At 37.4% G+C, this 19400-nt stretch overlaps 1 protein-coding gene across 25 annotated transcripts in view; it reads right to left on the bottom strand.

The window, feature by feature from the left end:
* The window catches only part of VPS13B (vacuolar protein sorting 13 homolog B), a 915151-nt gene extending 895788 nt beyond the window's left edge, over positions 1-19363 (bottom strand). For 12 of the 25 annotated variants that reach the window (XM_063669399.1, XM_054497603.2, XM_054497598.2 and 9 more), the window contains exons 1-2: positions 19055-19363; positions 18468-18643 (exon numbers count right to left, since the gene is read on the bottom strand). In XM_063669399.1, coding sequence (XP_063525469.1) covers positions 18468-18614 — 147 coding nt within the window. In that variant the 5' untranslated portion in view covers positions 18615-18643; positions 19055-19363. Of the gene's footprint in view, positions 1-18467; positions 18644-18733 lie in introns of all 25 variants that reach the window. The other 13 variants (XM_054497601.2, XM_054497600.2, XM_054497608.2 and 10 more) reach the window with 6 other exon arrangements.
* Positions 19364-19400: the final 37 nt, after the last annotated feature.

Genomic DNA, 19400 nt, shown 5'->3' with positions numbered 1-19400 from the left:
TTCACATTTTAGTCCACCTAGTTGGTTCAGCAACACAGTAGCAATATGCCTAAATACAGACAGTATAGCAAAGTGATTAAGACCAATAATTCTGCAGCCAGCAGATCTGTGCCTCAGTTTCATTATCTGTAAAATTTGTATAAGAAGACTACATTTTTAATATTAATCTATATAAAGCTTAGAATACTACGTTCCTCACAGAGAAATCATTATAAAGGTGATTATTATTATTATTAGTATTAGTATTAGTATTACCACAAAAGTGTGGGCCTAATTTGTTTCTTCAACCAGAGGGTTTTTTTTTTTAAAGGTCAGCTATTAAGTCTATTGTTAGTACTCTATGCTAGTGGAATGTCACAATTTTTAGATATTTGTCATTATCACAGTATTTTTAAAATGCATTAATTTCTTCAAGCATTGTTCAGCTAGCACAAAACTATATATTGATCAGTGCCTGTAACAAAAGCAATAAGCACTGAGTATGTACCAGGCGCTATTCTAAGCACCTTACTTGTATACAATCATTTACTCCTCCTAAGAATCACAAAATGTAAATAGCATTATCCCCATTTTACAATGAAGAATCTGAGACATGAAGGGTCAGGAATCTTCCCAAAACGAGTCATCTAGGAGAGCCTGGACTCAAAATTAAGAAATATTATTCCAGAGCCATGGCTCTTAACCACTATAATACTGCCTCTATACTTCCATTATCAGCACTGAAAATGTTTCCACTGGCTATTTATCTATCTAACTGGACAATGAGCACATTACAGTTCCACATCTACCACCCCACGCCTTGTGTAACAATCATATATATTTGCAAAATGGCTACCAAAGTTGCAGTCTAAGGGCATAAATCAGATTGTCTCAGAGTTCTCAGAGTACAAATGTTTAAAGACACCTGAATCAAACTCAAGAACTTAGTATTATCAGAATGCTACTAACCAAACATTAACACAAGAGGTGGCTTTCTGGATTAGAACATGGAATTTTGAGCCACATGACCTGACTATAGGCAAGATAGTTTCAATTTCAAAATCACAGAGGAAAGAAAAATAAACAACATATATATATAGTAAAAGGTGAAACACAAATGATGATTGTTATAACAAATGGATCTTCCTTAAGATAACCAAAAAAGGAATTTTCTTTTCATTCTTTTCCCTTCTTGAAATATATGTCTACAACTTAAAAATATTTTATTTATGTATAACTTTTAGTTAATACATCATGTAAAATGCATCCCTAAAATCAGAACATCTATGATAATGCAAAGGATATTAGTAGGAAAGAATTTCAGAAGAGAGTTGAATATATCTCAAAAATCTAATTCTAGGTAAGGTATTATAAAATAACAGAGAAAAGGGATACTTTTAAAATGAACATAACAGGCAACAAAAGCAAAAATAGAAAAATGAGACTACAGCAAATTTTAAAACTTCTGCACAACAAAGGAAAAAGAGTAAAAAAGACAACCTATGAAATGGACAAAAATATTTGCAAACCATCTATCTGATAAGGTACTAATATCTAGAATATATAAACAAGTCCTATGACTAATCAACAACAAAATAACAATAATTCTATTTAAAAATGGACAAAGGAATTGAAGACATGTCCACAAAAAAGATATACAAATGGCCAACAAGTATATGAAAAGAAGCTCAGCATAACTACTCATTAGGGAAATGCAAATAAAAAACCACAATGAGATATTTCTCAGCCATAACAATGGCCATTATCAAAAACATAGTAAGTGTTGAGACAATGGAATACATATACACTCTTAGTGGAAACATAAAATGGTACAACCGCTACAGAACATAATATGGAGGTTCCTCAACAAATCAAAAACAGAATTACAATGATCCAGAAACCCCAATTCTGGGTATATACCCAAAATAATTTAAAAGAAAATCTTAAGGAGATATTCACATACCCATGTTCAAAGCAGCATTAATCACAATAGCTGTAAAGTAAAAGCAACTCTAATATCCATTTTAGGATGAATGGATAAGCAAAATGTAATACACACATACAATGGAATATTATTCAGCCTTAAAAAATAAGCCAATCCCATAATATATGACAACATGGACGAAACATGAGGACATTATGGTAAATAAAATAAGCCAGTTACGAAAAGATAAATACTGTATGATTCCACATATATAAGGTATCTAACATTGTCAAACTCTTAGAAAGTAGACTGGTGGTTGTCAAGGGCTGGGGCAGGAGAAAGGTAAAAAGGGAGTCATTGGTTCAATAGATAGAGAGTTTCAGTTTTACAAGACAAAAAAGTTCTGAAGATCTGCTACACAAGGATGTGCATATAATTAATAGTAATATAGTATACACTTAAAAGTGCTTAAGATGGTCATTTCTCTTTAAGAAACAAGGTCTAACTCTGTCACCCAAGCTGGAGTGCAGTGGCACAATCAGCTCACTGAAACCTCAAACTCCTGGGCTCTCCCACCTCAGCATGCCAAGTAGCTAGGATTATATGCACATGTCACCACACCCAACCAATGTTTTTAATTTTTGGCACAGATGAGTCTCACCATGTTGCCCAGTCTTATCTTCAACTCCTGGGCTTCAAGCTAGCCTCCCATCTCAGCCTCTCAAAGTGCTGGGATTACAGGCAAGAGCTACCATGCCCAGTCTCAATGACAAATTTTATGTCACATGTTTGTTACTACAGGAACACACACACACACGTGCGCACGCAAGCAACAAGACTTCAAGAGTGCTGAATGAGGAGCTCGGCAAATCCTCTCCCCAAAAAGCAATGACAAAACAGGACAAAGTTGTCAAAAACAACAGACAGCTCAGCAGCAATAAGAGTAAGGCTAGCATAGGGTCACAATACAATTTTGGTCAGGCAAGAAAACAGCAAACCAGCCCAAAAATTAACAGAGAAATCTGGAAAATGATATAGCCCAACAAGGTCTTGCCAGGGTCTCACATATATATTACTGGTAGCCTAGAAAGTTGAATGCATGTGCAAGATAGTACTTACTCAGAAGACTGTATATCTGTTGTTCCACCAGATACATAGATATAATCCCCTAAGCAACCACAAAGAGAGGGCAGTAACTAGCAAGCTACTCATTTCTAGTTAACCATGAGGCCTCATGAACATAGAGAATTAAAAAAAAAAAATCAGACTTATAATCTCCTGACTTTAAAAGTATTACCCAGTAAATGTATATATCCCATGCCAAAGAGTAAATATCTAACTAGCTCAAAGGTTTAAACAACCTCCAAACAATCACTGGCTGATGACTAAGTTATAGTAACCCAGCGAAATTCCTAGAATGCCAGGCTTAAAAACAGAAAAGAGAATTTGTTTTAATGAGCAGAGAAATCAGAAGGCACACGAAACAGACATCACAAAATTAGTCGAGGCAAATCAGTAAACAAATAAACCTGAAACAACAACCATCTCCTGGAGGAGAAGAAATCAAAATCCAAAGCTGCTGCAATATATTACACAAAATATCCAATTTACAACAAACAACGATGACACGTGCAAAGCGTACAGAAATAAAATTGAAGGAAATCAAATGCAGGACTTGGTACACAAAGACTTCAAAACATCAATTCCAAATATGTTCAAAGAAATAAGGGAAACCATATACAAATAATTTTTTTTTGAGATGGAGTCTCACCCTGTCACCCAGGCTGGAGTACAATGGCGTGATCTCGGCTCACTGTAACCTCCGCCTCCTGGGTTCAAATGATTTTCCTGCCTCAGCCTCCCGAATAGCTGGGATTACAGGCACCCGCCACCACACCCAGCTAATTTTTGTATTTTTAGTAGAGATGCAGTTTCACCATGTTGGTCAGGCTGGTCTCGAACTCCTGACCTCAAGTGATCCACCCACCTCAGCCTCCCAAACTGCTGGGATTACAGGTGTGAGCCACCGCACCCAGCCTCATATTCAAATAATTAAAGAAACATATGACAACAGTGATTCATCAATTAGAAAATGTCAATAAAAACAAATTACCAAAAAAATGAAAATTTTGGAGTTGAAAGTACAATCAACAAAATAAAAAATTCACCAGAAGGGCTCAGCAGCAGATTTGAATTGGCAAAAGAATCAGTGAATTCAAATCCAAATATATCATAGTCAAACTGCAGAAAGCCAGCGACAAAATATATATATAGAGAGAGAGAGAGCAGAAAGACAAAAATAATTTTTCTGGTACAAGGAAACTGTTAGTAGATTAACACCTAATTTCTCCAAGAATTCTATATCCAGCAAAATTATCCTTCAATAATGCAAGCAAATTAAAATATACTCAAATAAAGAATAAGATAATTGATTCCTAGCAGAATATTAAAGGCAGTTCATTAGGCTGAAAGGAAGTAGCATTTTTTTACCATTAAGTAAAAAAAAAAAAAAAAAGCATGTATTTTTGGAGATCCAGGAGAAGAGAACAGACAAAGCATATAAAACCTATTTAAATAAATAATTGCTGAAAACATCTCAAGTCACGGAAGAAATATAAACATCCAGGTCCTGGAAGCTCAAAGTTTCCCAAATAGACTCAACCCAAAAAGGTCCTCTCAGGATATATTATAGTCAAACTGAAAAGATGAACATTATAGTGAAACTGTCAAAATTCAAACACAAAGAGAATTTTAAAAATAGGAAGAGAATAGTGTGAAGTAACATACAAGGGACTCTCCATAAAACTAACAGCAGATTTCTCAGCAGAAAAGTAGGCCAAGAGACAATGGGATGCCATATTCAAAATGATGAAAGAAAACAAACTGTGAGCCAAGATTACCATATCTAGTAAAACTACCCTTCAGAAATGAAGGAAAAATAAAATCTCCCAGAGAAGCAAAAAATGAGGTAATTTATCACCACTAGACTGGATGTAGAAGAAATGATTAAGGGAATCCTAGAACTGAAAGCGAACAGACTGTAACTACCATCATGAAAACATGCAGAAGTGTCAATCTCGCTGATGAAGCAGATTCACAAATGAGAAAGAGAAGTAAAACTTATCACCACAGAAACTACCAAACTGCAAAGATAAACAATAAGAAAATAAGGAAGGAAGAATGGATATATATTTTTTAAAAAAAGGCAATTAGCAAAATGACAACAGAAATTCCTCACCTATCAATAATAACCTTGAATGTAAACAAATAAAAACCCCAAATTAAAAACTATAATCCTCAATTAAAAGCTATAAACTGGATGAATGGATTAACAAAAAACAAGACCTGACTGGCCACGGTGGCTCACACATGTAATCCCAGCATTTTGAGAGGCCAAGGCAGGTGGATCACCTGAAGTCAGGAGTTTAAGACCAGCCTGGCCAACGTGGCGAAACCCCATCTCCACAAAAATACAAAAATTAGCTGGGCATGATGGTGGGTGCCTGTAATCCCAGCAATTTAGGAGGCTGAGGCGGGAGAATCACTTGACCCCGGGAGGCAGAGTTTGCAGTGAGCCAAGATTGCACCGCTGCACTCCAGCCTGGGTGACAGAGTGAGACTCTGTCTCGGAGGGGGGGAAAAAAAATAATAATAAAACAAGACCCAACTATATGCTGCCTATAAGAAACTCACTTCTGTAAACATATACATAAAATTAAAATAAAAAAATGAAAAAAGTTCCACCAAAAACGAATAGGAGTAGTTATCCTTATACAGAAAAAATACACTTTAAGTCACAAACTATATAAGGAGACAAAGAAGGTCATTATGTAATAATAATGAAGTCAATTTGGCAAGCATCTATAACAACTATAAATATATACACACTCACTACTAGAACACTCAGATAGATAAAGCAAATATTATTAGATCTAAAGAGAGAGATAGACTCCATTACAATAATAGCTGGGGACTTGAACAGCCCACTCATAGCATTGAACAGATCACTGGCAGAAAATCGGCCAAAAATATCAAATTTCAATTGCACTTTACACCAAATAGACCTAACAGATATTTACAGAACAACAGCTGCGGGATACATTCTTGCCATTAGCACACAAAAAAAATTCTCCAAAAATTTTAAAAGTCAAAGTCATATCAAGTTTCTTTTCTAACCACAATAGAATAAAACTAAAAATCAGTAACAAGTAAACTTTGGAAACTGTACAAATACACGAAAATTAAACAGCATGTTCTTGAACACGAAATTTTAAAATTTCTTGAAACAAATGAAAATAGAGATACAACATAGCAAATCCTATGGAATATAGCAAAAACAGTACAAACAGTTTTTAGCATTAAACAGTTGTATAAAGAAGTTGAAGGATTTCAAATAAACAACCTAACAATGCATGTCAAGGACCTAGAAAAGCAAGAACAAAACAAACACAAAATTAGTAGAAGGAAAGATATTATGAGGATCAGAACAAAATAAATGAAATAGAGACCAAACAATACAAATGATCAACAAAATGAAAAGCTGTTTTTTTAAAAAGATAAACAAAATCAGCAAACTATTACATAGACTAAGAAAAAAAGAGACCAAACCACAGAAATACAAAGGATCATTAGTGACCATTATGAACAAGTATTCACCAATAAATTAGTATACCTAGAGAACACAAATAAATTCCCAGACACATATAATCTATCAAGATTGAACCAAGAAGAAACAGAAAACCTGAACAGTCCAATACCGAGTAATGAGATTGAATCAGTAATAAAATCACCCAACAAAGAAAAGCCTGGGACTGAATGGCTTCACTACTGAATTCCACTAAACTTTTGAAAAAGAATACCAATTCTTCTCAAACTATTCCAAAAAACTGAAGGATAGAAAATCCTTCCTAACTCATTCTACAAGGCCAGTATTACCCTAATAACAAAACCAAACAAGGAAACAACAGAAAAAGAAAACAAGACAATACGCCTGATGAACACAGATGCAAAATCCTCAACAAAATACTAGCAAACCAAATCTAATAGCACAGCAAAATGATTATACACCATAATTAAATGGGATTTATCCCAGGAATGCAAGAATAGGCCAAAAAGCTTTTCCTCTAAGAACTGGAAAAAGACAAAATGCCCATTTTCACCACTCTTATTCAACATAGTACTGAAGTCCCAGCCAGAGTAATTAAGCAAGGGAAAAAAATTTTTTTAAACAGGGATCCAAATCAGAAAAGAAAAAGTCAAACTGTCCCTATTTGCAGAAGACATGATCTCATATGCAGAAATACCTAAAGACTCTATCAAAAAACTCTTAGAACTGATAAATTCAGTAAAGTTGCAGGATACAAAATCTACAAAAATCAGCAGTGTTTCCATACAATGATAACAAACTAGCTGAAAAAGAAATCAAGAAAGTGATCCCATTTCCAATAGCTACAAAAAATAAAATACCTTAGAATAAATGTAACCAAGGAGGTAAAAGATCTCTACAAAAAAAATGACAGAACACTGGTGAAAGAAATTGAGGAAGACACAAAGAAATTAGAAAGACATCTCATGTTCATGAATTGGAAAAACTGTTGTTAAAATGACCCAAAAAGATCTATAGATTCAATGCAATTCCTATTAAATTACCAATGCTATTCTTTACAGATACATAACAAGCAAAGATAAAATTTGTATTTGGCTACTAGACTTTGAATAACCAAAGCAATTGTGAGCAAAAGAACAAATCTGCAAGCATCACAATTTTTGACTTCAAAATAAACTACAAAGCTATAGTAATCAAAACAGCATGGTACTTGCATAAGAACAGACATACAGACCAGGAGAACAGAACAGCAAAACCAAAAATAAACCCACATATTTATGGCCAATGGATTTTTAACAAAGGCATGAAGAACACACATTAGGGAAAGGACAGTCTCTCCAATCAATGGTGCCATGAAAACTGGATATCCATAAGCAAAAGAGTGACAGTAGATCCCGATCTCTCACCATATACAAAAATCAATTCAAGATGGACTAAAGACTTAAATGTAATTCCTGGAACTATGGAACTACTAGAAGAAAACATAAGAGAAAATGCTTTGGGACTTTGGTCTAGACAAATATTTTATTGTATTTTATAAGAGGTTAATATCCATAATATACAAGGAACTCAAACAACTCAATAGCACACATGTGCACATGCACACACACACACACTCTCACACACACACACACACACAAAGAGACTCCAATTTTAAAATAGGCAATTGCTCTGGGTAGACATTTCTCAAAAGGCGACCCATAAATGGCCAACAGGTATATGAAAAATGTTCAACATCACTAATCATAGGGAAAATGGAAATAAAAACCACAATAAGGTATCATATCAGTTAGAATAGCTATTACCCAAACAAACAAACAAACAAACAAAATACTGCTAAGGATATAAAGAAAAGAGAACACTTACACACTTTTGGTGGGAACATATATTAGTACAGCCATTATAAAAAACACCACAAAAGTTCCTTAAAAAGCTGAAAATAGAACTAGATATAATCCAGCAATCCCACTACTGGGTGTACATACAAATAAAATTAGTATGACAAAGAGATATCTTGTACTCCCATGTTTATTGCAGCTCTATACACAATACAAGGATATGGAATCAACCTAACTATCCATTTACAAAGGAATGATGGATAAAGAAAATGTGGTATAAGCCGGGTGCAGTGGCTCACACCTGTAATCCTGGCACTTTGGGAGGCCAAGGCAGGCAGATCACGAGGTCAGGCATTCCAGACCAGCCGGGCCAATATGGTGAAACCCCGTCTCTACTAAAAATACAAAAATTAGCCAGGTGTGGTGGCGTGCACCTGTAGTCCCAGCTACTTGGGAGGCTGAGGCAGAAGAATCGCTTGAACCCAGGAGGCAGAGGTTGCAGTGAGCCAAGATTGCGCCACTGCACTCCAGCCTGAGCTACAGAGCGAGACTCCGTCTCAAAAAAAAAAAAGAGAAAGGAAGAAAAGAAAATGTGGTGTGTATGCACAACGGAATACTATTATGCCAAAAAAAAAATCTTGTCATTTGCAGCAACATGAATGGAAATGAAGGTCATTATGTTATGTGAAATAAGTCAAGCACAGAAAGACAAATATTGCATATTCTCACTCATACATAGGGCTGAAAAAGTTGATATCACAGAAGTAGAGAGTATAACAGTGGTTACTAGATACTAGGAAGTTAAAGAAAAAATGGGGACTAGGAAGATGTTTATTAAGAGATACAAAATTACAGCTGGACCAGAGGCTGGGAAAGGTAGAGGGGGTGGGAGGGGCAAGCAGGAGAGATGGTTAACGGTGGCACATGTATGTGGTCCTAGCTACTTGGGAGGCTGAGGCAAGAGAATCACCCGAGCCCATGTGGTCAAAGCTGCAGTGAGCAATGATAAACACTGTGCTCTAGCCTGGACAACAGGGCAAGGCCTTGTCCAAAAAAAAAAAAAAAAAAAAAAAAAGAAGAAAAGAAAAGAGAGAGAGAGATCTCAAATCAATAACCTAAAATGTCCACCTTGAGAGTAGAAAAACAAAATCAAACCCAACCCAAAACAAGGAAAAAGAGGGACCACAATACCAAAAAGAAAAAAAAGAGGGACACTTTTCTGAATGATTTTTTCAAGTATATTAAACAATGAGATGTCATGATACTAAATTTGTATACACTTAATAACATAACTTTAAGATATATAAAGTGAAAACTAACAAAACTAAAAATGAGAAATACACAAATCCACAATCTCCATATCTCCAGACATACCTCATCATCTAGTAACTGACAGAATAAGCAAACAATGAAAATCAATACGGATTTACAAGATTTGAAGAACTCTAATGACCAATTTCTGGTAAGTGATATTTACAGAATGCTACAGCAACAAGTGCAGAATACACACTTTTTATCAATTGCACATGAAACACAGAAACAGACTATATATTTATACATTTTAATAAATTAAAATCATACAGACAAGGTGCTGCTGACCACAGTGGAATTAAATTAGAAATCAGTAACAGAAAGATAATTAATAAATTCCTAAATGTTTGGAAATTAATCAATATACTTCTAACTAAGCCAAATAATAACCCAATAATCAAAGAAATCAAAATGGAAATTATAAAATTTTTTTAACTTAATGAAAAGACAACATGAAATCCCACGATAGTGCTAAATATATGGTTAGAGAAAAAAATTATAGCATTACATACATATATTTGAGTAGAAAAAGACTGAAAAAAAGCAATGACTTAAGTTTCCAACTCAGGAAACTAGAAAAAAGAAAAGTAAATCAAATCCAAAAAAAGTGAAAGAAATTATAAAAATAAGAACAAAAATAAATGACAAAGCACAAGTACAATTCAAAAAAGAATCAACAAAAACAAAAATTAGTTCTTTGAAAATATTAATAAAATTAATAAAACTCTAGCAATATTGATGAAGAAAACACAAATTACAAGCATCAGACATGAAAAGAAGATATCACAGCAGATCCTACAGATACATTTTTTTAAATCAGGCAGCTTTATAATAAACACCAGCTTGGGCATAAGGGGCTCACGCCTGTAATCCCAACACTTTGGGAGGCTGAGGTTGGAAGATCATTTGAGCCCAGGAGTTTGAGACCAGCCTGGGAAACATTGTGAGACCTTGTCTCTACAAAAAGTATAAAAATTATTCGGGCATGGTGGCACTGGCACTCAGAGGGGGCAGAGGTGGGAAGATAGCTTGAGCCTGGGAGGTCAAGACTGCAGTGAGCTATGATCATGCCACTGCACTCCAGCCTGTGCAACAGAGTAAGACTTTGTTTTTTTGTGTTTTTGGTTTTTTTTGAGATGGAGTCTCGCTTTGTTGCCCAGGCTGGAGTGTAGTGGCACGATCTCGGCTCACTGCAACCTCCGCCTCCTGGGTTCAAGCAATTCTCCTGCTTCAGCCTCCTGAGTAGCTGGGATTACAGGCGTCCGCCACCACGCCCAGCTAATTTTTGTATTTTTAGTAGAGACAGGGTTTCACAAGTTTGGTCAGGCTGGTCTCGAACCCCTGAACTCGTGATCCACCCGCCTCGGCCTCTCAAAGTGCTGGGATTACAGGCGTGAGCCACCGTGCCCAGCCACAGTGAGACTTTGGCTCAAAAAATAAAAGATAAAAAAGTAAACAGCAAAAAAACCAACTTTATTCCTTACATATAACGATTTAGAGCAGGACAGCAAAGTTTTTCAGTACAGAGGGAGACAGTAAATACTTTAGGCTTTTGCAAGCCACTCAATCTCTGTCCTAGCTACTTAATTCTGCTGTTTTAGGGCAAAAACAGCCATAGACAATAAACAAAATGAGTAGCTATGTTTCAATAAAACTGTATTTACAAAAGCAGGCCCAGGACACAGTTTGCTGATCCCTAATTTTCAAGAAATAGGGAAATTCCTTGAAAGATACAACTCACCAAAACTGACAACAGCAGAAATAAAAGTCTAAATGATCCTATATGTCTTAAATTAAATCAGCAGTTTATAACTTTACATCATAACCCAGATGACTTCATGTTTAATCCTTCCTAACACTTAAAAAACTGAGAAGTTGGTGATCTCACACTTCCTGATTCTGAAACTCACTACAATGCTACAATAATCCAAACAGTGTGATAGTGTCATAAAGGCAGACATATTATTCAACGGAATAGTATTGAGAGCCCAGAAATAAACTCTCACATCTATGGTCAAATGATTTTTGACAAAGGTGCCAAGACCATTCAATGTGAAAGTACAGATGTCAACAAATGGTGTTGGGAAAACTGAATATCCACATTTCAAAAAAAGAGAGAGAGGTTGCGACACTACCTTATACTATGTAAGAACAAAAAAATTAGAAGAAAACATAGGAGAAAACCTTCATGACATTAGATTTGACAATGATTTCTTGGATATGACAGCAAAAATCCAGACAATGAATGAGAAAAATAGCTAAGTTGGACTTCATCAAAATTAAAAACTTTGGTGCATCAAAGGACACTATTATAAAGTAAGATGCCACTGACAGCATGTGAGAAAATATCTGCAAATCATGTATCTGCTAAGGGATTGATATCCACAATACATAAAGAACTCCTATAACTCAACAACAACAAAAAACAAAGAACCCGATTCAAAATTGGGCAAAGGACTCAAATACGCATTTCTCCAAAGAAGACAAACATAGCTAATAAGTACATGAGAAGAGGCTCAACATCACTAATCATCAGAGAAATGCAAATTAAAACCACATTGAGATATCATTTCATACCCATTAGGATAGCTATATTTAAAAAAAAAAAAAAAAAACTTAAAACAACAAGTGTTAGTGAGGATATGGAGCACTTGGAACCTTTGCACATTGCTGGTAGGAATGTAAAACAATGCAATTGCTGTGGAAAACAGTATGGTGATTCCTCCAAAAATTAAACACAGAATTATCATATGATCTAGCAATTCCACTTCTGGGTATATACCCAAATAAATTAAAAGCACAGTCTCAGGTATATTTGTACACCTACCTTCATATCAGCATTATAGCCAAAAGATGAAAGCAACCCAACTATCCATCAATGAATAAATGAACGAACAAAATGTGGCATGTACATATAATAGATTATTTAGACTTAAAAACAAAGGACATAGTGGCATATGCTACAACATGGATAAGCTTTTTGAGACATTGTGCTAAGTGAAATACGCCAATAACGAAAGAACAAACATTGAATGATTCCACTTATATGAAGTACTTAAAATAGTCAAATTCATACAGTCATAAAGTAGAATGGTGGTTGCAAGGGGCTGGGAAGAGGGGAAAATAGGGAGTTAGTGTCTAATGGATACAGAATTTCAGTTTGGGAAGATGAAAATATTCTAGAGATGAGTAGTAGTGATGGTTGCACAACAATGTAAACATAAGTAACACCACAGAATTGTACATTTAAAAATGATTAAAACGGGCCAGGCATGATGGCTCATGCTTGTAAGCTCAGCACTTTGGGAGGCCAAGGTGGGTGAGGTCAGGAGTTTGAGACCAGCCTGGCCAACATGGTGAAACCCAATCACTACTAAAAATACAAAAAATTAGCCGGGTGTTGTGGTGGGCGCCTGTAATGCCAGCTGCTTGGGAGGCTGAGGCAGGAAAATCGTTTGAACCCAGGAAGTAGAGGTTGCAGTGAGCCAAGATCGCACCATTGCACTCCAGCATGGGCAACAACAGTGAAACTCTGTCTCAAAAAAAAAAAATGGTTAAGATGATAAATGTTGTATTATATATATTCCATCACAATTTTAAAAAAACCACTAACATTGATCTTACATAAATTGTCAGAGATTATAAAGAGAGGGAATACCTCACAAATAAATCAATAAGGCCAATATATATATATGACATTCAAATCCAGGTAATAACATTACAAGAAAGGAAAATCATAGGCTAGCATCACTTATAAGCAAAGACTCAACAAAATCTATCAAAATTTAACAAATTGAATCCAACAATATGTAAAAAAGATAATATATAATCAGGTTTATTCCAGGAATGCAAGGTTTAGATTTGAAAACAATGTAATTTACCACATTAACAATATAAAAGAGAAAAATCATATATCAACTCATTAAGTGTAATATTTGATCAAATTCAGCATTCATTTATGATTTTTAAAACTCATTGGAAAAGCATTAATAGAAAAGAATCTCAACTCAGTAAAGGTTATTTATAGCTAACAATATACTTAATAGTAAAACATTGAATATTTTCCCACTGAAATTAGAAACAAAAAAGGATGTCTATTCTCATGACCTCTACTCCACATTATATAAAAGGTCCTAGCCCACTGCAATAATGAAATAAAATGAAATAAAAGATACAAGTATTGGATAGAAAGATGTAAAACTGTCATTATTTGCAGATGACATGATTGAACATGGACAATCCAAAAGAACCTACCAAAAACTGTTAGACAAGTTGGGCCACTGGATAGGTTGACATACTAAAATTGATTTTATTTCCTGTACTGGTAACAAATTATTTAAAAATAGAGGTTTTTTTGTGTTTGCTTTTTGAGACAGAGTCTCACTCTGTCGCCCAGGCTGGAGTCCAGTGGCACAATCTCAGCTCACTGCAACCTCCACCTTCCCAGTTCAAGTGATTCTTGTGCCTCAGCGTCCCAAGTAGCTGGGATTACAGGCGTGAGCCACCACACCTGGCTAATTTTTGTATTTTCAGTAGAGACGAGGTTTTGCCATATTGGCCAGGCTGATCTCGAACTCCTGACCTCAAGTGATCCACCCATCTTGGCCTCCCAAAGTGCTGTGACTGATTACAGGCAAGAGCCACCACACCTCACCAGAAAATAGAGGTTTTTAAAATGCTACTTAAATATCCATAAAAAGAGATAAAATTTAATGAAATACATGCAAAATTTCTCTAAAAAGTTCAAAACATTGCTGAGAGAAATTAAAGCCCTAAAAATACGAAAAGCAATGCTCTCTACATGAATTGAAAAACTCAAAACTATGTCAACTCAATATGTTAATATGTTAATTCATCCAAAATTGATCGACAGATTCGATGTAATCTCAGCAAAAAACACTAACAGCTTTCCTTTTTAGAAATTAATTCTAAAACTTATAAGTTGAAATTAAAATGTATATGATAGGCTGGGCGTGGTGGCTCATGCCTATAATCCCAGCACTTTGGGAGGCCAAGGCAGGTGGATCACCTGAGCTCAGGGGTTCGAGACCAGCCTGGCCAACATGGTGAAACCCCGTCTCTACTAAAAATACAAAAGTTAGCCAGGCGTGGTGGTGCACACCTGTAATCCCAGCTACTACGGAGGCTGCAGCAGGAGAATTGCTCCACAGGGAGGTGGAGGTTGCAGTGAGCCAAGATCACACTACTGCACTCCAGCCTGGGCTATAGAGCGAGACTCTGTCTCAAAAAAAATAAATAAATAAATAAAATGTATATGGAAATACAAAGGACCTAAAATAGTTATGACAGTCTTGAAGGAGAAAAGAACAAAGTTGTACTAATTACACTGAGATACCAAGTCTTATTATAAAAGCTACAGTAACCATATGGAGTGACACAAGAATAGACAAATAGACCACTCAATAGAATAAAGAGTTCAGAAACAAATCCACACACATATGGCAACCTGATTTACAGCAAAGGCTTACTGTAATTGAGTAGGGAAAGAAGAGTTCAACAAATGGTATAGATCAACTGACTATCAATGGAAAAAAATTAACCTTAACCTCTATTACACATATGCAGAAAAACAAACTCGAGATGAATCATGGAATTCAATAAAGCTCCTAAAAGAAATATAAAAGAATATTTTCATGATGTTGGTGTAAGCTAAGATTTCTTAAACAAGACAAGAAAAACCCTAACCACAAGGGAAAAGATTGATAAATTGGACCTCAGTAAGATTATTAACTTTTATTCATCAAGACACCTTTAGGAGTAAAGAGACAAGCCACAAACTGAGAGTAAATACTGCAAAACATCTATCTGGCAAAGGACTCATTTCCAAAATATACAAAGAATTCCTGGCCGGGCGCAGTGGCTCATGCCTGTAACCCATCACTTTGGGAGGCCGAGACAGGCAGATCACAAGGTCAGGGGATCGAGACCATCCTGGCTAACATGGTGAAACCCAGTCTCTACTAAAAATACAAAAAATTAGCCAGGCGTGGTGGCGGGAGCCTGCAGTCCCAGTTACTCGGGAGGCTGAGGCAGGAGAATGGTGTGAACCTGGGAAGCAAAGCTTGCAGTGAGCTGAGATCGCACCACTGCAATCCAGCCTGGGCAACACAGCGAGACTCCGTCTCAAAAAAAAAATAAATAAAAATAAAAAATTCCTATATATCAATAAGACAGAAAACTCAATTTTTAAAAAAGGAAAAAAGACTTAGACTTCACAAAAAAAAAGATAGGTAAATGGCCAATGAGAATATAAAAACATAATTAGTCATTAGGAAAATACAAGTTAAAATTACAATGAGGTTATCACTACACACTCACTAGAAAGGCTAACATTAAAATAACAAACATACCAAGTAGCAGCAAAAATGGGAAATACCTGGAATGCTCATAAGTTGTTGGTAAGACTGGAATTGATATAACCACTTTGGAAGACTATCTGGCAATACGAAATGAAAACACAGGCTAAAAACACAGGCCTACCTTCTAGGTACACACCTAAGAGAAATTAATACTTATGTTACCAAGATAGATGTACTGGAATGTTCATGGAAGCTTTCTTCACCAGCCAAAAATATTAAAAACCCAAGTGTCCATCAACAGGAGAATGAGTAAGTAAATTGTGGAATCTTTATGCAATGGAATAGTACTGACAATACGAAAAACAAACTCTTCTAACAACATGGGTTAATCTTAGAAAGGTTGAAAGAAAAAAGCCAAACATAAGTGATTCCAATTTTTTTGAGGTTCAAAACCAGGTAAAACTTATCTATGTTGACAGAAGTCAGATTACCAGTTGCCTCTTTTAGGAGTGGGGAGTACGTTCCCCTGCCCCAGATGGAGTCTCACTCTGTCACCCAGGCTGGAGTGCAGTGGCACGATCTCAGCTCACTGCAACCTCCACCTCCCGGGTTCAAGCAATTCTCCTGCCTCAGTCTCCCGAGTAACTGGGATTACAGGCGCATGCCACCAAGCCCAGAGAATTTTTTGTATTTTTAGTAGAGACAGGGTTTCACCATGTTGGCTAGGCTGGTCTCGAACTCCTGACCTCATGATCTGCCCTCTTTGGCCTCCCAAAGTGCTGGGATTACAGGCGTGAACCACCACGCCCGGCCTGGAGTACTTACAAAAACAGGTGAGCCTTTTGGGGTGCTGGAAACATTCTATTTTTTTATTGGACAGTAGTTGCACAGGTGTAAAACATTTTAAAATTGAGCTGTTGGCCATGCGCGGTGGCTCATCCCTGTAATCACATTTTGGGAGGCTGAGGCGGGAAGATCATGAGGTCAGGAGATCGAGACCATCCTGGCTAACACGGTGAAACCCCGTCTCTACTAAAAATACAAAAAATTAGCCGGGCGTGGTGGCAGGCGCCTGTAGTCCCAGCTACTCAGGAGGCTGAGTCAGGAGAATGGCGTGAACCCGGCAGGTGGAGCTTGCAGTGAGCCGAGATCGCGCCACTGCACTCCAGCCTGGGCAACACAGCAAGACTCTGTCTCAAAAAAAAAAAAAAAAAAAAAAAAAAAAAAAAATGAGCTGTTACACTTGGGATTTGTGCTCATTAAAAAATAAAATAAAATGAAAATATTAAATATTAAGCCACTCAACTAACCTTGGGAAGAGGAAAAAAAAGCAGCCAGGAGTATTATTTCTTAGTGCTAAGTCTAGATTGACTTAATAAAAGAGTAATAAAAGAGGCTGTGGACTATAAAAATTATCAATAACTATCACTGTCAGATTAAGTCTTCCCTTATCTCCTAAAAAGCAGTTGGTCTCTGACTCTTCTGAGCTTGAACAGATCCTCAAGCCTAACAGAATTTCTTGGCATATGTTACTAATAAATGTAATAAATGAATTAATGAATATGTGATCTTTGAAGTTACAGTTCTTTTGCATCAGACCAATCTCATGTTAAAAGAAACTAAAACGATTAATAAAGAAGTTTCCAATTTTACTGCCATTCTCAATGTATCTACTCAACACTCTGAGGATGCCATGGGAAATGTCATCTTTCCTCATGATCTGAATCTGCTCTCCTTTTTTATTTTTTTGTCTTTTTTTCCTCGACCCCCACAAGCCAGCCACCCTTCCTGCTGGCTTTCAAACCCTTCCATTGCCCAAAAAGGAGAATGAGAATGTAATATTTTCCAGGCTCATACAGAATTTTGACAACATAAATTAGCACATTCATAATGCTTGAAAATTGAGTAAATAGACCAAACAATTCTGATATGAACAATGAAATCGTCTTTCTGTCAAAGCAACTTTAAGTAATCCCATTCTAATATACCAAAACTGGGAACAAACTATTTTTAAAAATTATGCAGGCCGGGCGCGGTGGCTCACGCCTATAATCCCAGCACTTCGGGAGACTGAGGCGGGCGGATCACCTGAGCTCAGGAGTTCGAGACCAGCCTGGCCAACATGGTGAAACCCCGTCTCTACTAAAAATACAAAAATTAGCCAGGCGTGGTGGTGCGCGCCTGTAATCCCAGCTATTAGGGAGGCTGCGGCAGGAAAACTGCCTGAGTCCCGGAGGCGGAGGTTGCAGTGAGCCGAGATCACGCAGCTGCACTCCAGCCTGGGCGACAGAGCGAGACTCCATCTCAAAAAAAAAAAAAAAAAAGAAAAAGAAAATAGTGTAAAATAAGCCCCCCTTGTTTCAGGGTAGTTCAATACATCAGTAGAAAAGTTACGTTTTTACAGCATAAAGTCAAAGCGTAGGAAACAATAGATTACCGTCTAAACAAGCTGAAAACTGTTTCCAGTTAATGACAGCTAAATAGCTTACCTGTTCCAGCACATCCAACTTTAACTCGAGCTTGCTGAGTACCACGTCTCCACCCCATAGTGAAAGCTGTAGATCCGACGGCTTTAAGTTCTTGATGTAGCGATTCACATAGCTCATTAAAATTGGAGTTACATATGACTCCAGCATCTTTTAAGGTAAGGAGTCAAAGTCGGAAGCTGAAAGGAGTAGACAGAAACGTTAGAAGTCGGCGGTAGGGTGAAGGAAAGGGCGTTAGTTATCTCAGGCCGAAAGCACTAAGTCCCCACCAAAGCGGCCGTTAGCCTCCTCTTAGAAGCAGAGAAAACTCCAGCGGACTCCCAGCTCCAGCTGCGACTTCCTCACAAGTACAACACCCTTCGCCAAGCGAAGTGAGGGAGGAAGACGTAGTGACCAGAAGAGAGCGGGTCCTTCAGAGTGGAAGAATGAAGTGAGGCGGGCTCCCTTTCGGCCGCAGTAGCCCTTCACCAACTCAGCCACCCCGCGAGGCCCTCGCTTCCCGGAACCCAGCCGGATCTGCCACCATAGAACCAAAGCTAGAAGGCCTCCCGTCCCCCTCCCTCTCTCTCTGCACTCCACCCTGCGCTCACACGCCAGAGTACTGCCGCGTCCCCTCCACCTCCAGGTCCCTGGCACCCGCCACCGCCGGCAGCGCTGCTCCTGTACCGCGCCACTTCCGGGTGTGCCCCACTTGGTGCTCAAAACAAACTGTCCCTCCACGGCCGCCACTCTACGCAGCCGGACCGGATTTCTCAAGCTGGAGAAGCTACTCTGCGCGTCTTCGTGAAGGAGAACTCTTGTGTTCTGCTAGCCAGGGTCCCAGCTCCGACTCTGCTAGTTAGGACAAAGCTCTAGGAGGTGTCTGAGGGGGTGGGGGGAACCGTAAAGGGGAAACACCCGAGATCCGGAAGTGGCGCTCCGGGGAGAAGTGGCTGC

Source organism: Pongo pygmaeus, chromosome 7 (genome assembly GCF_028885625.2).
Source record: "Pongo pygmaeus isolate AG05252 chromosome 7, NHGRI_mPonPyg2-v2.0_pri, whole genome shotgun sequence".
Taxonomy (NCBI): domain Eukaryota; kingdom Metazoa; phylum Chordata; class Mammalia; order Primates; family Hominidae; genus Pongo; species Pongo pygmaeus.
Note: the sequence above shows the minus strand (reverse complement) of the source record. Positions and strands in the feature narration are given on the sequence as shown.